General features: G+C 43.0%; 1 protein-coding gene across 6 annotated transcripts in view; it reads left to right on the forward strand.

Annotated features, from left to right (window-relative positions):
• RARB (retinoic acid receptor beta) overlaps positions 1 to 21,089 on the forward strand; it is a 724,626-nt gene that overhangs the window by 618,571 nt on the left and 84,966 nt on the right. For all 6 annotated transcript variants that reach the window (XM_077865432.1, XM_077865439.1, XM_077865433.1 and 3 more), the window contains one exon: positions 4,532 to 4,673. In XM_077865432.1, the coding sequence (XP_077721558.1) occupies positions 4,532 to 4,673 (142 nt within the window). The remainder of the gene's footprint in view (positions 1 to 4,531; positions 4,674 to 21,089) is intronic.

Consider the following 21,089-nt stretch of genomic DNA (forward strand, 5'->3'; position numbering starts at 1 on the left):
TTTTGGCTCAGGGCATGATCCTGGGGTTCCCGGGATCAAGTCCCACATTGGGCTTCTCACAGGGAGCCTGTTTCTCCCAATGCTTATGTCTCTGCCTCTCTCCCTGTGTCTCGAATGAATGAACGAATGGATACATACATACATACATACATACATACATACTGCTTTGAGGCCATGTGGGAGCCCAACAACATGCCCATTTTAGTTCCAAGAAAGTTAGTCTCCACGTCCCTGCCTCTTATCTGTCAGGGTATCAGCAAGGAGAATGTCACACTGGGTGGTAGTACTGTTACATCCAGTTGTGGATATCTATGATGCCCATTTGGCTCCCCGAAGCTGTGACTGCTGGCCACAGGCAGGCATTCCTCCCTGTCACCCATGTATCCTCTAAAGTGAATGGTACTATTGTTTACTATTTTTAATATTATACTTGAATTGGAATAATATAGAAAGATAAGCAAAATACCAAGGTCGCCTAGGAAAGGAAGCATTTATGTGGGATTGGATTAGTCAGAGAAGGCTTCCTGGATGAGGTGACATACATCTTGAAGACAGAATTTTTCTGAGTTTATGGGGAAAAGTATGTTTCAGGAAAGAAGAAATAAAATTGGGGGGGCACCTGGGTGGCTCAATCTGTTTAGCGTCAAACTCTTGATTTCTCCTCAGGTCATGATCTCAGGGTTGTGTGATCTGGCCCCGTGTCCAGCACATGCTGAACATGGAGCCTGCTTAAGATTCTCTTTTTCCCTCTCTCTCTCCCTCTGCCCCTCCCCTAGCCCCTCCCTTCCCTCCCACCCCCCAAAAAAGAGAATAAAATTGTGATCTCAGTTACCCTAGACTAATCCTCTGCAAATTGCAGTATTTGCCTGTATAGGCAGAGGACCAACACGTTCTTCCTTAGTCTTCAAACACCACCTCTTCCTTGGCCAATTTCTGTGCTCCCAGAAACTCCTTCATCCTCACTTGTGAAGTGTCCCACCTTGTCACTCTCTGGTATGATAATGTACTTGGAATCCCAGAAATGTACAGCTGGAAAGGATCTGGGAAATCAGCTCCCCAACCCCTCACTGAGGAGGTAAGAGAGCTTTGCCTCCTTGAGCTGACTTGCCCAAGGCTGCACAGTGGTAATGAGGCTGCAGTCCAGCCTTTCCTGGACTTCTTTCCTGGGCTCTGCCTCTACTGCTTCCTACCTCTTCTGTCTCTCTGTACCTGCTCCCACCCCACAACCCTCACCCTGGGACTGCTCCTTCAAGTGGGACCAAATCCTTCCTTTTATATGCTCAGCTTTTCAGTGTTTTCTCCTCTAGATGTGTCTCTATCCATCCACTTGCTTCAAGGACTGTCACCCATTGAATTCAGCACTTCTAAGCCCATTTTTTTTACGTATGACAGGTTTTGGGTTGCAGTTTTGTTTCTCAAAGCATGAGGCTTCCAATTTTAGGTGGCACAGATTTGTGGCTTTATACTTCAGTGAACCACATAATGAGACACATTTTCTCTGAATTCCTCAAAGAGAAAGTCTCAGTCAGGGCTGATCTAACACTTGCTTAGCTCCCTTTTCAGTAAGAAGTGACACGGTCTGGGTGTTAAGCCCTTAGCAGATCCAAGATCCAGTGAGAGTGAGATAATATCTGATTATCATTTTGTTTGACTTTCATTTTATTTGTGTTACATTTGCCTTTTAATATTGACAGTAGGTATTGGTTTTCAAATGAAGCCAGAGGTTAAAGGTCTCCATTTTAAGGAATGTTAAAAATAAAAGGAAGAGGCAACCTAAGTAAAAATATTAAGTAGATGGAACTTAGGGGGCATGTGGCTACCATTTCCCATACAGGCACACACTAGATCCTCAAAGTGGTGGTCTGCAAGGAAATAAAGTTTAAATAATAACATCTACTGGGGAGGAGGATTTATAGAATGCAAACCTATCTTTGGCCTCAGAGGGTTTTTCTGTTTAACCCAGTCAATGTATAAAAATACCTCCCAGCATATATGTTAGTCAGCAGGTATTCTACTATGGTAGAAATGATTTGCTGAAACTTAAACCGTCTCCTGATATCTAGCCAAAAATCTGATTTGGGAAACCAAGAAGTCCTATTTAGTTTCTGCCGACATGGTTACTGAACCAGGCTGAGCGGATAACTAATGACACAGAAAGTTCCTTAATTCTCTCTTCTTCAGGGCACCTGGGTGGCTCAGCAGTTGAGCATCTGCCTTTGGCTCAGGTCATGATCCCAGGGTCCTGGGATCGAGTCCTGGATTGGGTTCCCCATAGGGAACCTGTTTCTCCTTCTACCTATGTCTTTGCCTCTCTCTGTGTCTCTCATGAATAAAATCTTCCTTCATTTGAGTATCAGGAGATTGTATTTCTCCCCCTCTTGGTCACTCACTAAGAATTTGCTGAACTGAGTATTTGGTTTTTAATAAACGGAGCAGGTCACCTTTGCCCATACCTCACTTGCTTCACACATGCAGAAAAGACTGGGTCTTCCATCGTGTCAGTGTTTCTTGGCAGGAGAGCAGTGCAGTTTCTGTAAATTGAGTTTGTACATCTGGCAACCAAAAGCGTCCCGTAGGTATATTTTTTGCATGCAAAGATATGTTTGAGGTGACCACTCTGCACAGATTCTATTAGAGGTTCGGAGCATTGGTAACCTGTTATTTTAGATTTGGAGCATATTTGTAGCTCCAGAGGTACCAAAATAAGCAGTGTTTTCTTGGAAAATGTGTGTGTCTGGGATGTGACAGGAGTTGCAAACTTAAACAAGATTTTCAGGCATTTACAGTTGAACCATACCAGTAAAAATATGTTTATTTAGACATTAGAATCCTAGGGTGCCCACGTAAATATCCTAAACAATGTGTGTTACATGAGCTTCCTTTGTTAATGCACTTTAACTTTAAATGTTTTTAGTTCTGGCTCCTGGAGTGCTAATGTACTACAGGGAAAGTTGAACTCAGATGGTGAGTCTTATGTGCTGTTTAGCACATTCAGTGGTGTGTTTCTTACATCCAAGAGAATTGTTGCTAGTGTCGGTAAAAGTCACATCACAGTGGAGAAGGTAAAACTCCCTACTCTTAATACTCATAGCAACATAGATGTTTTTGTTGGGCAATTAGGAGACAGAAAAGACAGCAGGTATGCCCTTCACTCACTGTTCATTCATCTGTGTAGTAACAAGCATCCCTTGATTATCCATTGTCTGCAAAACCATGTGGGAGAATGAGGAGAACAAAGAGGACAAAGTGGCCACCATGTGCTCATGAGCCTATAATCTGCTTTATCCCATCGGTGTTTCACAAAAATCGGGATAAATTGCTTCTCTTGCCAAAATATAATTTTCAAAAGTTGAGAAGTAACAACGCACTCAAATATTCAGTAAGCATGTAGTCGAAGATTCATTGAACTTGAGAATGAGAAGTAAGATGACAGAGCTGGTTCAGAGAGGGATTGGAGCAAAATATCGAGGTGGCTGGAATAAGACTGCAGAGGTAGATACAGAACTGGTTAATGTCCTACAAGGCAACCAAGCCATGCTCTTTGGTTATATTTCAGCCAGACAGAAATCTTTGCACTTATCCTTAACAAATAGATTTGTAATTTACCAGCCTTCTACAGTCTTTAAAAGAGTCTGTGTCCAATCAATGGCAAATAGTAAGTCAAACAAAGTTACATTTCCCAAGAGTGTCAGATGACTCTTAGGTAAGCTTGTCAAAAAGCCAATGCTGCAGGACAGTGCTGCCCCACAGAACTTTCTGCCATGATGAAAATCTTCTATATATGTGCTGTCTAGTGGGGTAGCCACTAGCTGTATATGGCCAGTGCAACTGAGTAATCGAATTTTAAATTTTACTTCATTGTTAAAAATTTTGATTTAAATATCTGCATGTGATTAGGGGCTGCCGTATTGGACAGTGGCCGCTCGTTTGTGCCATTAAATGGGCAGTCCTTTTTATGCCTTGCTTCCAATCTTGGATAATACTTTTTTTAAAACACTCTGTAAATTAAATCACATTTTAAAATACTGTAACAAGCTAAATATGTGGGGAAAAAATTGGAAGAGACTTTCTCGAGCAGACCTAATTCTTCCACAAATCTTATCATTTCTTTTACAAATGGGATGCTTCTCGTATCCAGTTTCTTGAGAGTGGGCTCACCTGAAATTGTTCTCTCTCCCTCTCTCTTTTTAAAAAAAAATTGTTCTAGCTGCTTATGAAGCTAAGCCTGTTTGGAGGGAACCCAGCTCCGCATTATGTTTTCTGAGTGAATCAGCTTCGTGTTCATTTTCCTTCAGCAAGATGATAACGGTCATGTGTAGTTTTGATTAAAAGGGGCTTTCTGATTTGAAACAAAGGGAGAGCTGACTATTAATATCTCACAAGGATTTTTAAGGCTTAAATAAGTGAACTTTTCTACTGCCATCACTTCATTACTCAGACCAAGCAATCAATGCATTGATAAGGCTGGTTTTGATTTCTCATGAAACTTGGTAGTTTTACTTAGTTTTCTCATCTTCTCACTTGCTTGCAGGGGTTTTTCCGCAGAAGTATTCAGAAGAACATGATTTACACTTGTCACCGAGATAAGAACTGTGTTATTAATAAAGTCACCAGGAATCGATGCCAGTACTGTCGACTCCAGAAGTGCTTTGAAGTGGGAATGTCCAAAGAATGTAAGTGGAGTCTCAAAAACTTTTTTTCTGTCTTTGCCTTATCTATAAATATGATTTGCTCAGCTTCCAAAATCAAGTTGTGGAGGGCACATTATGTGGAATTCAGACATGACACTGAAGATATATTGCCAAAGCTAAGTGTAAACAGAGGTAGTAGGACAACAGAATACCTGTGGGGATTTTCAGATAAAACTTGAGTGGCTGTTGGGGAAAAGACAGGAGCTGTGTGTTGTGGCTGGCAGATTTGTATTCCTGAGCAGTACTCGCTCACTGTATGTTTCACAGCCATTGGTAGCTCAAACATACCACAAAGTCACTTAGAGACTCCATTTCCCTATCCTGACAATGGGAACAAAAAGTATTGCCTGTATCGATGAGAACAAGATGAGGAGCTCCAGTAGCACAATTGATTAGTGCGTGGTACTTATACAAGAACAAGATGAGATGATAGGTGTGAATATTAACAGTAGTAATAATTAGCCCTTTTTCAGACAGAAGGGGGCATAAAACTTCTGTTGTGGAAGAAATACTTAGAAACTTGGTGCATTGGCAATTTTCCAAACTTGATTTAGCTTTTTTTTCCCTCCCAGCCACCCCCTCCTCCAAATAATTACACATTTTTTTTTAATGCAAAAGAGAACATTTTAGTAAATAATTAGTGGTCTGTAAACCTCGGATAATGGGGACTTGAAATATATATCATTTAATACAGATAGTATATACACTACAAAAAAATTGCACTACTTATATTTCTCTCTTTGGTGCTTTCAGTTAGGACAAGAAAGTGACTGGCAAATGGCTTGACTAAGGCAGGCCTAAGGAAGACATAGGGTTGTGTGCCAGGTGAAGTGCTTCACGTGGTTGCTGCTTCTCCATTCATCCCATTACTTGGGGATTTGGTGAAGGAAGACTGTTAGTGAGGTCCTGGGCTAGTGGTGTGAGGGGACGCTGGAGATGCATGAGACATGGCCCCTCCCCTCTAAGAATATGGGACAAAAAGCCAGGTACTGGGGTGCCTGGATGGCTCAGTCGGTTTAGCATCCGACTTTTGATTTCGGCTCAGGTCGTGATCTCAGGGTTGTGAGATGGAGCCCTGCATTAGGCTCTGTGCTCAGCAAGGAGTCTACTTGAGATTCTTTCACTCTCTCCGTCTGCCCCTCCTTGGGTTTCTATACTTGAGGAGAAACAGCAGGATTGGGAATAATTCAGTTGACTCAAGCCGAGCATCCTTTTCTGTGTTCCAGCCTGTCATGTTACTGGTTCATGGTGTGAATCTGTAATCTAGGCCAGTCCAATGAGAATGAAACTCAGGCTTATGATCCACAAAAGAGTAAAAGATAAATTCAACTTCATCAAAATAGGAAATGTCTGCTCTACTACAAAATGAATGAAAAGACAAGGCACACAGTAGGAGAAAGTATTTACAAATTGCACATCTGACTCAGGACTTGTATCTGGAATATACTAACCTCTGAAAACTCAAGAAGAAAGCAAATAACCCAATTTAAAAAAAAAAAAAAAAAACAAGCCTTAGTGCCCTTCAAAAATGCCAAGAGTACATGGCAAAGGCAGACTGAAAGACTGTTCCAGGTTAAAAGAGACATGCCAGTTACATGCAGTGCATAATCCAGTCTTGATCCTGGGGTCAGAGGGAAAATAACTATAAAGGACATAATTGGAACAGTGAGTGAAATCGGAATATGGACTATAGATTATAGCATTGTAATATACTGTTGTATATTATTACATACTAAGAATTGTGAATTAGATGAAGCGTGTAAAGGGGTTCTTTGTACTATTCTTGTAACTTTTGAGCAAATTTGAAATTTTATCCTAATAAAATTACCCAAACAGAACAAAAGACTCATGCTTAGGATATTGAGACAATTCCTGATGCATGTGAACAGGGAAACAAGTAGCCCGAAGTGCCCCTAATAGCTAGCTTCCCACTCCAAGGGAAGTCACCTCTAGGACAAAGCAGACACTATGGATGGAAGGGTGGAAGAATAGATAAATAGGGCCCTGAATGTCATTCTTGAATTGCTAAACCAACCGACCCTAAAACCTCTGCCTCCAGCTAATTTTGTTATATTTGCCAAGAGATGCTCATTAAAGCAATTGAGGTTGGAGCTTGATCATATTTAGGGTCCTGATGAACAAAAATGGACTGGGTCATTGGACAGGCAAGCATCCTACCATTTCTCCTAGGAGGGTCTTTTACTTCTAGAAAGTTCTATCTGTGGATGTTGGGTCAAATGACCACAGTTCAGCCAGTTGTCTTCGATCCCTCCAAACTTTAGAGCTATTAAATTACTTAAAATCAATGAATGTGAAGATATAGAGCTAATATTTACTTAGCTCAGGCCCCCAACGCCACCATTGAAGAGAACAGCGTGACATTCCCCTGAAATAACTGGATTTTTTATATGTCTAAGTGAGACTCGCAGAGCAATCCCCTGACACTCCATTTTTGGTCTGACATTCTGTAGACATGGATGTCACACTGCAGTTCTGTGGGAGAATTTTAGTCTAGGCTGAAATTATAAATGAGTAAGCCAGATGTGGACTCGGGGTAAATCAGTACTTTTGCATTTATTTTGTGTGGGCTGGAGACCCATTTCCTGCTTACATTACTTAAAACCCATATCCTGCTGCTCTGTAAAAACTGGCAGCTTGGTTGCCAATTAAAAAAAAAATAATGTTTACACCCACAGGAAAACTCTAGTTTCAACCCTCAAGGAACTTATCACCTTAATTAGATTTAAAAATATAGAAATGAGAAGAAAATGGGATCATTATGCCCAAGTATACAAAAATAAATATATTTTCCTTAGAAGGGAATTGAAGGGGAAGGAATAAACACTTGGAATATAGAGACTGAGGGTCTAATAGGGTATTTTTTTAAGGTGAAACCCAAAGAAGCAGGAAACTATGAGAATCAGTAACCAATTATACCACGGTATTCACAACTGAAACGAATCCAGGCATAATAGAGACTCATAGAATGTTAGAACTGAAAAAAGATCTTCGAGATTGATTTTCACTCACCTCTCTCACTTGACACACAAGCACACTGGGACCCAGAAAGATGAAACGGTTTTCCCAGCAATCACCAACTGGCTAAAGACAGAAGCAAGATTACCGTTCAGGTCTTGCCTTTTCTCTCCATGCTTTCTCTGCAGTACCAAGAGCAGCAAGATTTGCATTCAGTGCCTGTGTGGGTCATAAGGATTCATTAGTATGCATCAGAATTTTTGGATGCAAGTGAACTCTGAGAACTCAGCTCAAACTTGGCATAAGCTTTAAACATCAGTGCAGGTAACTGGACAGTCCAGAGTAACACACCTGCGTGCATGGGCTTGCGTTCCTTTTCAGGGGGGCATGTCTCACCTTTCTGTCCCACAGCTGTTTTTTACTGTGTTGGTTTGGTTTCCAGGAAGATTTTATAAATGGCTAAGTGTAAAGATACCACCAACCACTGTGGCTGAGAGTCTACCTGACAAAAAGAGAATCTTGGATCCCCATCATCCCATTGGTGTCAGGGAACTGGTTCTCATTGGCTTAACTGGAGTTACACGCCCCTTATAACTACCTGGCCTCGGGGAGGCTGGGGGTGTTAGACCACTGTGATTGGCTAGATCTGGATCATGTGCTAGTCCCTGGAGCCAGGGGATGGAGTTTGACCCCACCTGAGCCAGGGGGCCCGGAGTGTCATGTCCCGGAGGACAGCATTCCTAGGTAGGGAATCAGAAAGACAGAAGGTAGAAATGCTCCATGTTCACAAAGCCCTGTCAGTCCCCATGGTGCTCTTGCTTATTCTTCATGCTGTAGAAGGAAAGGAAGACACCTAAGAATCCTAGGATAGTAGTAGCTGACATAGGCTCCATGTTTTCTATATGCCAGGCACTGCTTAACTATTTTTAATACTTTATCCCATTCGATCCTAACAATAACCCTATGAGACAGATCAGTTATAAACCCTTTCTTCCCCTTTTTTTTGGGGCAGATGTGGAAGCTTAGGTACAGAGAGGTTGATTAATTTAGGGTAACACAATTAGTAAGGGCAGTGTGGGGATTTGGATCCCAGTAGTAATATACACTATATGCCATAAAGAGCAGCTTTTAAAACTCTGACTTCTCTTCTTGACGCTATTGCAAGTGGTTAATTAAACAGTACTCGCACTGCTTATTGTATATGAGAGATGTACCCCCTAGAAAATCATGTGTAAATTTAATTTTTATAGCTCAAATTTGGTTTAAAATGTATAAGGGGATTACCTCGTAAAAGAAATCCTTTAGTGTGGCGGATCAGAAAAGCATGATTATTTCTTCACATTTCTGTTCTGTAAATGCTGGTGGGTATACCGTGTATTTTCCAAGGGCTTTGTAAAACTAGGGGAGCCTTTTTGCAGAGGAATAGCTATTTGTCAAAGCATGGGATTTGAAAGCGGTAGCAGCAAGTGAAAAAAATCGATTTTCAGCAGCATTCTAAAAGTGGTACAAAAATTTATGAAGAACTTAGGGAGGAGGCAAAGGAAGCAAAGTGACTCAAAGTTGAGTGATGAGCTTCTGCTGGTGGGGTGGGAGGCTTGAAACGATGTCAGCAAAGGAAAGTATGTGGCCCTAAAATAAGAAATAAAAAAGAGAATAAAGGAAGACATAAAATTTGGGATTGTGAAAGACATGTCAGGACAAGCTTATGATACAGATAAACCACTAATTGTCCATGATGGAGAAAGAGAAGATTTAAAACGATGCCACTTAGAGACCGTAGGAGTACATAAAGCCTGACCATGTGCATTTCATTTGGGTCTGTTACAGAAGTCCAAATGAATAGTTCAAATCCATAAGCCAGGGATTGGCAAACTTTCTTAAAAGGGTCAAATAGCAAGTATTTTTGGTCTTGTGGGCTGTGTGATCTCTGTTCTGTCACCATATCCCAGAAGGAGCCAAGAAAGTACATACACAAAGACTGTGTTCCAATAAAACTTTATTTACAAAAACAAGCGGAGGGCTAGGTTTGGCTCAAGGCCATACTTTGCCTACTTCTGCGGTAGGAGGCTCACCCAGTGGTCAGATAGGCCACTTAAGGCTGCTCTGTGATGTCATGCTCGGCTCACCTCCCACTGCCACCTGTTCCCTCCTACCAAGAGACATCCCAGCTTCCAGCCACACTGGGCCATGCTGACCCATGAACCTTGCAACTCCATGTTCTGTAGGGGCTGTGCCCTGGAATTGAGTTTCTGCCTCCTTCTTCTTCAGATGAGCCCCAGCAACTGGCAGAAAAGTCAGTTGCTCTGGGAAGCCCCCATGAACCCCAGCCCTGCACTCTACTTAATTTGTTCTTCCTTATATTCCTCTAGCACTTCGAATATCCCTCCATGAACTGTAGACTTCTTACAGTGTGATTATTCACACACCGGTGAGGCTCCCTGGCTCAATTATGAATTCCTACAGGTTAAGGCAAAAGCGTCATGTCCTCCTCACCTTTGTAGCTCTGAGGTTAGCAGATGCTTTGCCCAGTGATGTTGGATTGGTCACAGGGTTAACAGTAGCTATTTATTTTATTTAAAGTGTAAGCCGGCTCTGCCCCTAATGAGGGACTTGAAATCATGACCCTGAGATCAGGAGTCGAATGCTCCACAAACTGAGCCAGATGGGTGCCCCCGAAAGTGGCTGTTTTTAAAAGGCAACCAAATCCGACATCTCCCCAGCTTTACTTCTGATAAGTTGTCAGATGCAAAAAACTATTCTGGTTATGCTTGGTATTCATCTCTCAGACATTCACTTACCTGCTGCGAGCCCAGGAACAAGGTGTGTTTTCTTTCAATGTAATGGGAACAGTAATATTGGCGGACAGCCTGAGCATGATGTGAAAACTGATGCTTTTAATCCTGTTTAGCCAACAGTGTTTCTCCAATCAGCTTCCTCTTGCCCAGTTCTCTCCCCTCTGGAGGACCCGAGATCTTCTAGTGGATTTTCTCTCGAAAATGGTTGAGCTGAGTGGGCATCTTGTACAACTGTGTGTGACAAAATCCCGAAAAGGGGGAGAGGCTAACATGGACAAGTGGTGGGATTTGGGACTCACTGAGCCAGTTCCAGGCCATCAGTTTGCTTGCTGACAAGAAGGGGGATCCAAGGATGGGCTAGACCCTGGGGTCAGGAGGCCAATAGGAAAATGAAAGATAAAAAGGAGATCAGAATCAAAACTCATGTACCATGATAAAGGGGAAGTAGTGGACTCTGGATGCCTCTGACATTTGACCAGATTCCCTGGGCTTCTGGCCTTCCAGATGGGATGCCCTCGCCTCACGTCTGTGACAGAAACATTGGAGATTACTGTGCCTGCCACCCTCCATGCTATTTCTTTTCTTTCTGAAAACCATTGGCCACTGGTTCACAAAGGAACATCTTCATATTGCCTTTGAGCTTATGTTTATGTGGGCCATGCTTTTGAGTGGTGGGCCAGAGTTGTCTTGGATTTTGTTGGAGAATGCTGCTTAGCTTATTTTCACAGCATCCCCCCCTATGACAGTTGCGTAAGTCTATCTGTAGAATAAAGCAATTGAATAATCTCAATTTAGGAACCCCTAAGTACTCATTGACACCTTCTTATTTAGGGCATATTGAGCTTAAAAACTTTTTAGGGTCACCTGGGTGGCTCAGTGACTGACCACCTGCCTTCGGCTCAGGTGGTGTTCCTGGGGTCCTGGGATTGAGTTCCACATCGGGCTCCCTGCAAGGAGCCTGCTTCTCCCTCTTCCTATGTTCCTGCCTGTCTCTCTGTGTGTGTCTCTCATGAATAAATACATAAAATCTTTTAAAAATAAAAGCAAAAAATAGCTTTTTATAAAGTCTCCAAATTCTGATTTATGCTTTGGACATGAACGCCCTCATGGGTCGATTGGGTAGAAGGAAAGTGCTTTGCATGGATGCCTTGATACCTCCACGAGAGGCTTCTGTTGTTCTGTGTTTTCCCTTTACTGTTAAACTTACATTAAAACAAACCTTTTGGATTAAAGGCACTTAACCTCAGTTAAAATCACCTCTGTTGATGCACAAATTCTACCTATGTGCTCATTGGTTCTATGGATGGATTTTACTGGCTTTAGAATGAGGAAATTCACATTGTAGGTTGCCCTGTGTACTTGGGAAATTACATAAAAATCATCATCAGGCATTTAATGTCTTTCTAATTTTAGTTTATTTCTGCCTTTGTCCCCATATTGCATCCCAGCCTGTTACTGTGTTCCCAGGGTTCGGTGGGATCGTTTTGTTCTGCTCAACAGAGTTAGCATTAACCCTGCACCTCTCTTTTTTGCCCCGCCACACACAAGTTCCTCAAAGAGCCCCCCAAAAGTCAATGAAAGGCTGGAAACTTTATATTTTTGTATCTAAAAATGTCACGGAAGCTGGAAAGTAAAAATCTGCTGTCCCTTTCCACTTGCCAAATGTTAATGTTTTCCTGCATCTGTTCGGGAGATTAAAAAAAACCCAATTCCGTTTGGGCACTGGCAGCCCGGTGATGTCAATGCCACTGTGGGACTTCAGGCCCATTAACACTCAGACTGCAGAGGAAGTATTAAAATTCCTTCAGCTTTACTAACACATTTCTCCCTGCAGCCTGTCTCCTAGAATAAGGGACGCTTGGCACATTCTCACCTCAGAAAAAGGAGAAATTTCCATGACACGATAGGACAGAGCAGAGCAAAAGAACAGAGGGCTTCGAAGTGAGCCTGAGCTGGGTTCAAATCCGACCTTGCCCTCTGGCTGTCTGTGATTTTGTTTCGAGTGGAAGGAGCTAATGTAGGCCAGTAGATCAGCCTTGCTGGATTGTTTTGTGCCTCGGACCTCATGAGGGTGATGCCTTTAGCACCCTGATTGGCACCCAGTAGCTGCTAAATAATGATAGCTGTTCTCTCGGGTTCTTCCTCTGGTTGGTGACATGGGCTCCATCCTTTGCTCGCCTCAATTCTCCCACAGCTGCTTTTTATATAAATAACTGCACAGCCCGGCTCCTCCTTCAGGAGAAAAGTGAAAGGCAGAGGCTCTACCGGGTTTGAATTGTTTATAACACCACAGTGTAGACCTATAGCCCCAAATATTATGTCACAGCCTTAAAAATAAAGCTTGCAGGCTTCATTTCTAAAAGAAATATCTGCCTTCCTCGGCTGCTGTAAACTGGGGGGCAGATGGCTCATTTGCCCAGAGATGCTGGGACATGTGTAATCAGAGAATGGGATGGGATCCTGGTATCATGGAACCCAACTCCATGGGGAAAACCGAACTGGGGTATTAGAGAGGACTCCTGGGCCCCTCCCAGCATCAGTCAGCTCAGGGTGAGGCCATTGGGGTGTCCTGGGCAACATCCACTTGGCACCTGCTTACCAAGGAGGCTAAGTCTTTTTCACTCCCCACTTCCTCCTTTGTTTATCCTTATGGTACCTCCCATCTCTCCCCAGCTTTTATTTGGGACTCTGAGGCCCACTTCTCCAAGTCCATCTGCCTCCTCCCAACCAAATCTTACCCTGTCCTGTTCCCTGGTGCTGCTCTAGCAGTCAGTCATGTGGCAGGAAGGCTGCAGAGGACATGGGTGGTAATATGGCAGTCAGTGGTCACCAAGTGCTTTACCAGCAGCAGAGTCTCCCAAGACTTCGAGTCATCCTACGTGGCAGGTGGATCAGGAATAGTACTTGGATCCCAGGGGTCCCGACATCCAGAGAGGCCAAGCGACCTGCCTGCAGGCACGCTGCCAGCCCTAAGCCCTGGGTCCTCATTCTAGTTTCTGTGAGCTTTTCAACTACTCTTTGCTTCTCTAAAGACATGGGTCTTGTGTGAATTTAATGCTACACAGTTTCAGTATCTTCACCCATTTTTGCTCCCTAATCACATCTTCTACGGTGTATGATTTAATGTCAAATATGTACAAGTTCAGTATGGTTTTTTTCCCAGAATAAGTTCTGCACAAAGCCTATGAAATCTAAATTGGGGGAGTCCTAAACTTAGCAAGCAACAATCTCAACTCAGAGCGTGATAACGTCATTCCCTTTTCAATATTCATTCAGTCTTTATATTGCTAATGAGAAGATATCAGTTTGACGCCAGTCCATCCTTAATTAATACCTCTTAAACCTTGGCTACTCCCTCTTTTTTACAGAGGGCGGGCAGGCAACTGGACCTAGTTAGGACTAAGTTCTGTTCATTTCAGAGATGTGCAAACTTTCTGACGTGGCCAGACAGCACTTATTTTAAGCCTCACAGGCCATTCAGTGTCTGTTGCAACTGCTTGACCCTCCTGTTGCAGCATGAACGCTTCATGAGAGAGCGTGGCTTTATTCCAGTAAAACTTTATTGAGGCAGTCAACCTGAGAACCCCATTTATTTTTTTACTCTTCACTTCTATTGATGTCCAACAATACTGCTTTTACCTTTATAGTAGTAATATAAAATTCAGTAAATTTTATTTAAGCCAAAAAAAGAGAATCAATTTTGGGACACTTGGGTGGCTCAGTGGCTGAGCGTCTGCCTTTGGCTCAGATTGTGATCCTGGGATCCTGGGATCCTGGGACGGAATCCCATGTCCCCACAGGGACCCTGCTTCTCCCTCTGCCCATGTCTCTGCCTCTCTCTGCGTGCCTCTTGTGAATAAATAAAATATTTTTTAAGAAATCAATTTAGATAGAAATCCTAAGAGTATAGGGGCCTGTGTGTGAAAGATCATGAAGGGAGTACAGAAAGCACAGAAGTTGGTTTTATGTTAGTTGGTCAGGTGCCCCTATATCTTGGCAAGATTAGAGGAGATTCCGGAGGAACCTCAGCCCCTTCCAGAGCCTGTGTAGTGCTTCAGTTGTTGGTCAGCAGCTCACTGACCTGCCTTTGGTTTACTCAGGCCTCTGAGCTGAGAACAGTTTGAGGATTGACAGCTAGGTCTTACTTTTCTGGGATCCTCTAGGTTTGGTCTATCTCCTCTCCTCTCCTGATGTAACAGAGGGTCAGTAAAGGGGTGGATCTGTCTTGGTGGGGTTTCAAGGATCAGGTGTACCTGGTGGAGGGAATATGAGGAACAGGGGAGATTTCAAGTTGCATCTCTCACTCCCCCTTCCTCAGAGCAGCAGGGTAGTGTTGTGGCTTAAAGCACAGACTTGAGGGACAGTCTAGATTCTGATCCCAGCCCACCACTCATGTTGCTCTGTGTGATCTCCGATAGGTTACTTAGCATCTCTGTGCCGCTGGTTTCTTGTCTGTGGCACCAAGATGATAATAGTACCTCATGGACTGCCTGGGTGGCCTAGCCAGTTAAGTATTTGCCTTGGGCTCAGGTCATGGTCCCCGTGTCCTGGGGAGCAGTGGCGGGGGCGGGGAGGGGGGGGGGGTCCCTTCTCAGCGGGGAGTCTCCTTCTCCCTCTCCTTCTGCACCTGCCCTGTTTGCACTCTCTCTCAAATAAAATAAATAACATCTTTAAAAAAAAAATAGTGCCTACATCATATGGCTATTGTAAAGAGTAAATGGATTAATTTATGGGAGGAACTAAAGACATTTCTTAGCTAAGTGTTAGCTCTTGTTACTCTTCACCCTGCTATGCTAATGATCCATTCTGGCCTCCAGAAATCAGCCTGTTTGATCATCAGTGTAGTCTTTAGTGACTATACGGAACAGCTGATGCTCCTTATGGTCCAGTGGTCCATTTACTCAAAACAAAAGGTACTCTTAAATTTGACATGTATCCTTGGGGCTCAGACCTAACACCCACAAAGCAAAATGTCATCACTGAGCCAAATAATCCCATGCTGGGATTCATGGCCCTTCATCACTTACAGAATCCATTCCAAGTATATCAGCATGGGCAGGGCCCTGCACAGCTGGCTCAGCCTGCCCCAGCCTGCCCAGGACACTGACCTTCTGTCATGTTCCCCCAAATGACCCCCACCCCACCCCGAACTAGTCACTGCTGACTACTCAGCATGCCTGTCGTGTGAGGCAGTCTCAGGGTGTGTGTGCTGCTCTTTCTGCCTGTGATGCCCATCCCCAGCTTGCCCTCCCACTCATCTTCCTTTTCCTTTTCAAGCCACCTTTTTCCTAAGTATGCACCCACATTTCTCTAATAAGAGGTGTGGGTCACCCTCACCTCTCAGCAGTGTGACATGTTCCAGTGTAACACCTCTATTGGGTGACTTTGAAAGTCAGACTTGCTTTGGAGTCCAGGAGGGAGGTAGGAGTGTGTGTGTGTGTGTGTGTGTGTAAAAGAAAGAAAACATACACAGGTTTTCTCTACACTCTGTGAGCATTTTGAAGGCAGGCACAGAGTCTCCTTCCTATCTGAATCCTCAACTGAAAGCCCAGTGCCTTGTACCTAATAGATATTTCTTTTCTTTATTTTTTTTTAACATTTTATTTATTCATGAGAGAAACAGAGAAGCAGAGACAGAGGCAGAGGGAGAAGCAGCCTCCCTGGGGGAGCCTGATACGGGACTTGATCCCAGGACCCCGGGATCACACTGTGAGCCAAAGGCAGATACTCAACCACTGAACCACCCGGATGCCCCCTGATAGATATTTCTGGAATGAACTGGAGGTAAAGAGCAATTGAGGAGTAGAAATCTGAATTTGGGAACTTTCATCTGATCTTTCCAAGAGTTCGAGATTTAGATCCAGTCCCACTGACATAATGAGCTTGTTTTTCTCTTTTCCCCTGTGCGTCCTTCCCGAAACTTGCACCATACGATTTCTAGCATATAATCCCTTGCATGACAAGGAGTCTCACCGTTGGCTGGTTCGTGGTGGACACAGCCAGATGGAGCTTGTAAATCGGTCCTGACGGGGAAGATTTGCTCGCTCTCAAAACTGTACACACATGCACACCATAGTTCATCGAATCTATAATTTGTTAAGGCGCACTGTTATTTTACGTGCCACTGAGAGCAAAACAGCAGCAATTAAACGAGGACACGCCAAAGATTGTGAGACAGGTGGCAATTTCAGAGACGGAGAGAGGGAGAAACCAGATACCAGCGCCCTAAGAAAAGGCGGCATCTCACATTCTGGGCTGGAAATATTCTATGTTTCCATCTTGAGCTATTTTTCATTCTGCTTTAAATAGACATTGATAAAAGCTCCGTGCCCAAAGACAATCCCCAGCACAGAGTTGAGTGAATAAATATGCAAGTGCTTCTGGAATAGCTGGCAGAGAGCCCTTTGTTTGGAAACAAATGTCTCCGTGAAAATAGCAACCCGAAATGTCCCCGCGGTCCCTGTGTTCCGGGGCGATGAACGTGGCCCTTTAAGTACCTTGTCCCAGTGACAGCGGTCTCCGGAGGTGGCTGCCGAAATTGCTCAATAAATCCGTGCATAGGGTACGCTCTGCATTTGCTCTTCCTGGAGTGGCATTGAGCACTTAAACCACTTTCTTCTCCCCCTGCCATCGAAAAATATTAACTCTCACAGTTAGGTTATTTCTCTCATCTGTCTCCCCTTAAAGCCAGCAAACAAAGACTTGAGCAATTATCCGATGAACTAGACTAATGGAGACAGGCGTCTTTTTAGCACCAGGGCCGAGGAGCGCCAACACCCCGTTTCCTCACGAGAAAGAATGTTTTTGTCCCAACTTTGCACTTGATCGTTCCAGCACTTCATCTCACTGACGTGAAATACCTACACGACTTCCAAAAATTTCTGATTGCCTTCCTTTCAGAATAATTTTAGGACAGAAATGTTCCTTTTGGGTGTTGGAGAATGCAAGTCCCCTGTTTTTCTCGTCTTTTTAGGGGGGCAGGGTGTTTTATGACATTACGTGGTCAGGCTTATAAAGCAGTGTCTTGGTTCAGCAACGTTGGTTAAATCTGTTTTAAAATAGCACGAAGGAATTCCACTGGCATTTCAAAAGGGACCTGCTTAGGATCCGGTCATATGATATGGCTCTTCCAAAAGGAAAGATGAAAGTTGCGTCTAGTAAACTCTGTCAACTCAGGGGATTTAATGAGGACAGGAAGGGAATCCAGTGCAAAATGTAATGAGTGAAGGATTCCCACTTCGTGTCCTAGAAGTGTCGGGACAACGCTTGAGCAATTTTAGACTAAATGGAAACTTGGCTGAGGTGCCCTTGGACTCTGAGCTCTCAGAAATGTGAAAATATGCAGGCTCAGAATGTACTCCTCCCCCCCCCCCACCCCCCCCCCCCCCCCCCCCAGTGGATGTGGCCCAGTGAGTTATTTCTGGAAGAGAGACATCAGGACTTCCTCCTGCCTCCTGGGGCCGAGCAAATCTTAGAGATGGCTTTCCCCACATTCCCCATGATGATGATGGGATCCAGGTCTACAGAATGCAAAGCCCCATTTCGTTTTTTAAAAATAATGCCTTTTACGTAGCTCTGTGTTCCTGAATAACAGAATTATGTCCATGAAATTAAAATGTGGTGCTTTACTCCACCCAAAAGTCTGACGTTAAAAGGACTGGCAATACCAAGTGTTGGCGAGATGTGAAGTGACTGGAACTCTCGAATGTGGCTGGTGGAAGTATAAATCGAGCCAGAGTTTGGTGCTATCTCCTAAAGCTAAACATGAATGTGGCTCAGTAATTCTAGTCCTGGGAACATCTTCAAAAGAAATGAGTGCATAGGCCCACCAAAAGATAGATACAAGAATGTCCACAGCAGCTTATTCACAATAGCCAAGGACAGCAGCATGGATGAATCTCATAGACATAATGTTGAATAAAAGAGAGCATTCTTTATAATTCTATTCCCATATAAAGGAACAAAACTAATCAGTATGATAGAAGTGAGTGTGGTGGTCACTCTTGGGACTTGAAAGGGACACCTAGAAGCCTTGTGGCGTATTGGGCATTCTAATCCTTAACTGGTGTGTACTTAACTGTGTCTAATGTCTTAACCTCAGTCAAAACGAAAAAAGAAAGATGGAAATATGGAGTGTTGGAGAGCACCATGCCATCCTGTGCATAAAGAACTGTGTTATCACAGACGAGAAGTGTAACATCCTTTCGATAAGAAAACCTCCCTCCCTTTCAACACATTAAATTATCTCCTGAAAATGTATTGACCTTTCTGCCTTTGCCTTTTCTTCTCATTTGGGACCTTTCTCACTTGCAGCTTTGAATGCATAAGGAGCACCAGAGAGGGGATGTTATCCCTGATTTACTCTGAGCTCTCTGAGGATGGTTATGTAATACCTGTAATCCCATCAACGCACCTAAAGAGCTTCTCCCTTTGGTGCCATGCACTGCAAATTAATAGCCCATGGATCCATTTACAGCTTGTTGTGTTTTGGAAAACTGTTTCAGCCATCAAATAATAAAACAGCTTTTAAAAAAAAATGAGAGTTGTTATTTTTAAATGTTAAATTAGCAGTAGTGTCAGTAATTCCTCTCAAATATATAGTATGACCAAAATTGATTTATGAGCCTGTGTAGATTCTAGTTTTTTTTTTTTAAAGATTTTATTTATTTATTTACGAAAGACACAGAGACAGAGAGAGGCAGAGACACAGGCAGAGGGAGAAGCAGGCTCCATGCAAGGAGCCTGATGCGGGACTCCATCCCAGACTCCAGGATCATGCCCTGGGCTGAAGGCAGTGCTAAACCACTTAGCCACCCAAGGATCCCCAGGATTCTAGTTTAATAATTAGCCAACCCTCCCTGTTTTCCCAGAATGCAAAAAAAATCAAAATGAGAGGTCTTCTCATTTTGATTCATTCATTACAGGCAAATGGGACTTTATTTAGTAAGTGACCAAATTGAGACTGGTTTAGAAAAGTTAACAAGAAGGTTTGACTGACAGAATTTTCTTTTCATTAATTTTTTCCTTTTTTTTTCTTTTTTTTTTCAGCCATCAGAGTCATTTCTCTGTGAGGTTGTTCACATTCAAAGAAAGGGTTCTGGATTTCCAGAACATCTATCTTAGTTTCCTTGTCCTTTTCGGTATTTTAAAAAAAGTATTTAGTATATACTGACAGCAGAGAAGAAGGCACTGAAAATTGCAGTCCTTTCCTAATGCCCATTGGCAGTTGAACAATTAATTTAGCATCAGAAATTTAGACACAAAAACAGGTTTTGTGGGATAGTATATTAGAGTTAATTTAGGATATAGACTATGACTTTAAACATATCAAAACTAACAGAAGCAGCATTTCTGTAAATTTATAAATATAAATAAACTCCAGCCCTTTTTAGAGAGATATATTTATCTCTCAGTGCCATCTTTGAAGAATTCAAAAGAATTTAAAAAAAATATTGTTCTGGGCCTCTGGGTGACTCATTTGGTTAGGTGTCTGACTCTTGGTTTGGCTCAGGTCGGAATCTAATGGGTTGTGGATCAAGCCCCACATCCGGCTCTGCCCTCAGCAGTGTGTCTGCTTAAAAAGATTCTCTCCCTTTCTCTCTATCCCTCCCCCCACTTGCGCATGCTTTCTTGCTCTCACTTTCTCTCTCTCTCTCTCTCTCTCTCTCTCTCAAATCAATATATAAAAAATGTTTCTGAAAAAAAAAACTTTTTAAACAGATTACAACTCAGCAATAAGACAACCCATTTAAAAGATGGGCAGGCAGGGGATCCCTGGGTGGCTCAGTGGTTTAGCACCTCTTCAGCAAAGGGTGTGATTCTGGAGACCCGGGATTGAGTCCACATCAGGCTCCCTGCATGGAGCCTGCTTCTCCCTCTGCCTGTGTCTCTGCCTCTCTCTCTCTCTCTGTATCTCTCATGAATAAATAAATAAAATCTTAAAAAAAAAATAGATGGCCAGGCAGCAGATTTGAAGAGACATTATAGCAAAAATGATAGACGATCAATAAGCACATTAAAGGATCCTCACCATCTTTAGTTATTGGGGAAATACAAATCAGAACCACAATGAGATGTCACCTCGCACCCATATCAAAGAGACATTAACAGATGTTGGCAAAGGTAAGCAGAAATCTGGACTCTTGCACACTGCTGGTGTAAAATGGTGGTAAAATGGTAAAGCCACTTTGGAAAATAATTTGGCAGTTCCTCAATTAAACATAGAGCTTACTGTATAAGCCATCAGTTCTCCTAGGGTGTTTACCTGTGAGAAATAAAAACATACACCCACACAAAAACTTGAGAGGCTATTCATAGCAGCGCATTATTCATAATAACCAAAAAGTAGAAATAACCGAAATGCCAATTCAGGATGAGACAAAGACAGTGTAGTGCATCCATGCAATGGAATACTCAGCCATAAAAAGGCATGATGTATTGACAGGTAGAATAACTTGGAAGACCTTTGAAGACATGATGCTAGGTGAAAGAAGCCAGACACACAGGCTGCAGACTATGTATTCACCTATGTAAAACATCCGGAATGGGCAGATTTATAAAGACAGAAAATATATTCGTAGTTGCCAGAGGCTGGAGACATTGGAAATGGGGAGTGACTGCTAATGGG

Source organism: Canis aureus, chromosome 22 (genome assembly GCF_053574225.1).
Source record: "Canis aureus isolate CA01 chromosome 22, VMU_Caureus_v.1.0, whole genome shotgun sequence".
NCBI lineage: Eukaryota > Metazoa > Chordata > Mammalia > Carnivora > Canidae > Canis > Canis aureus.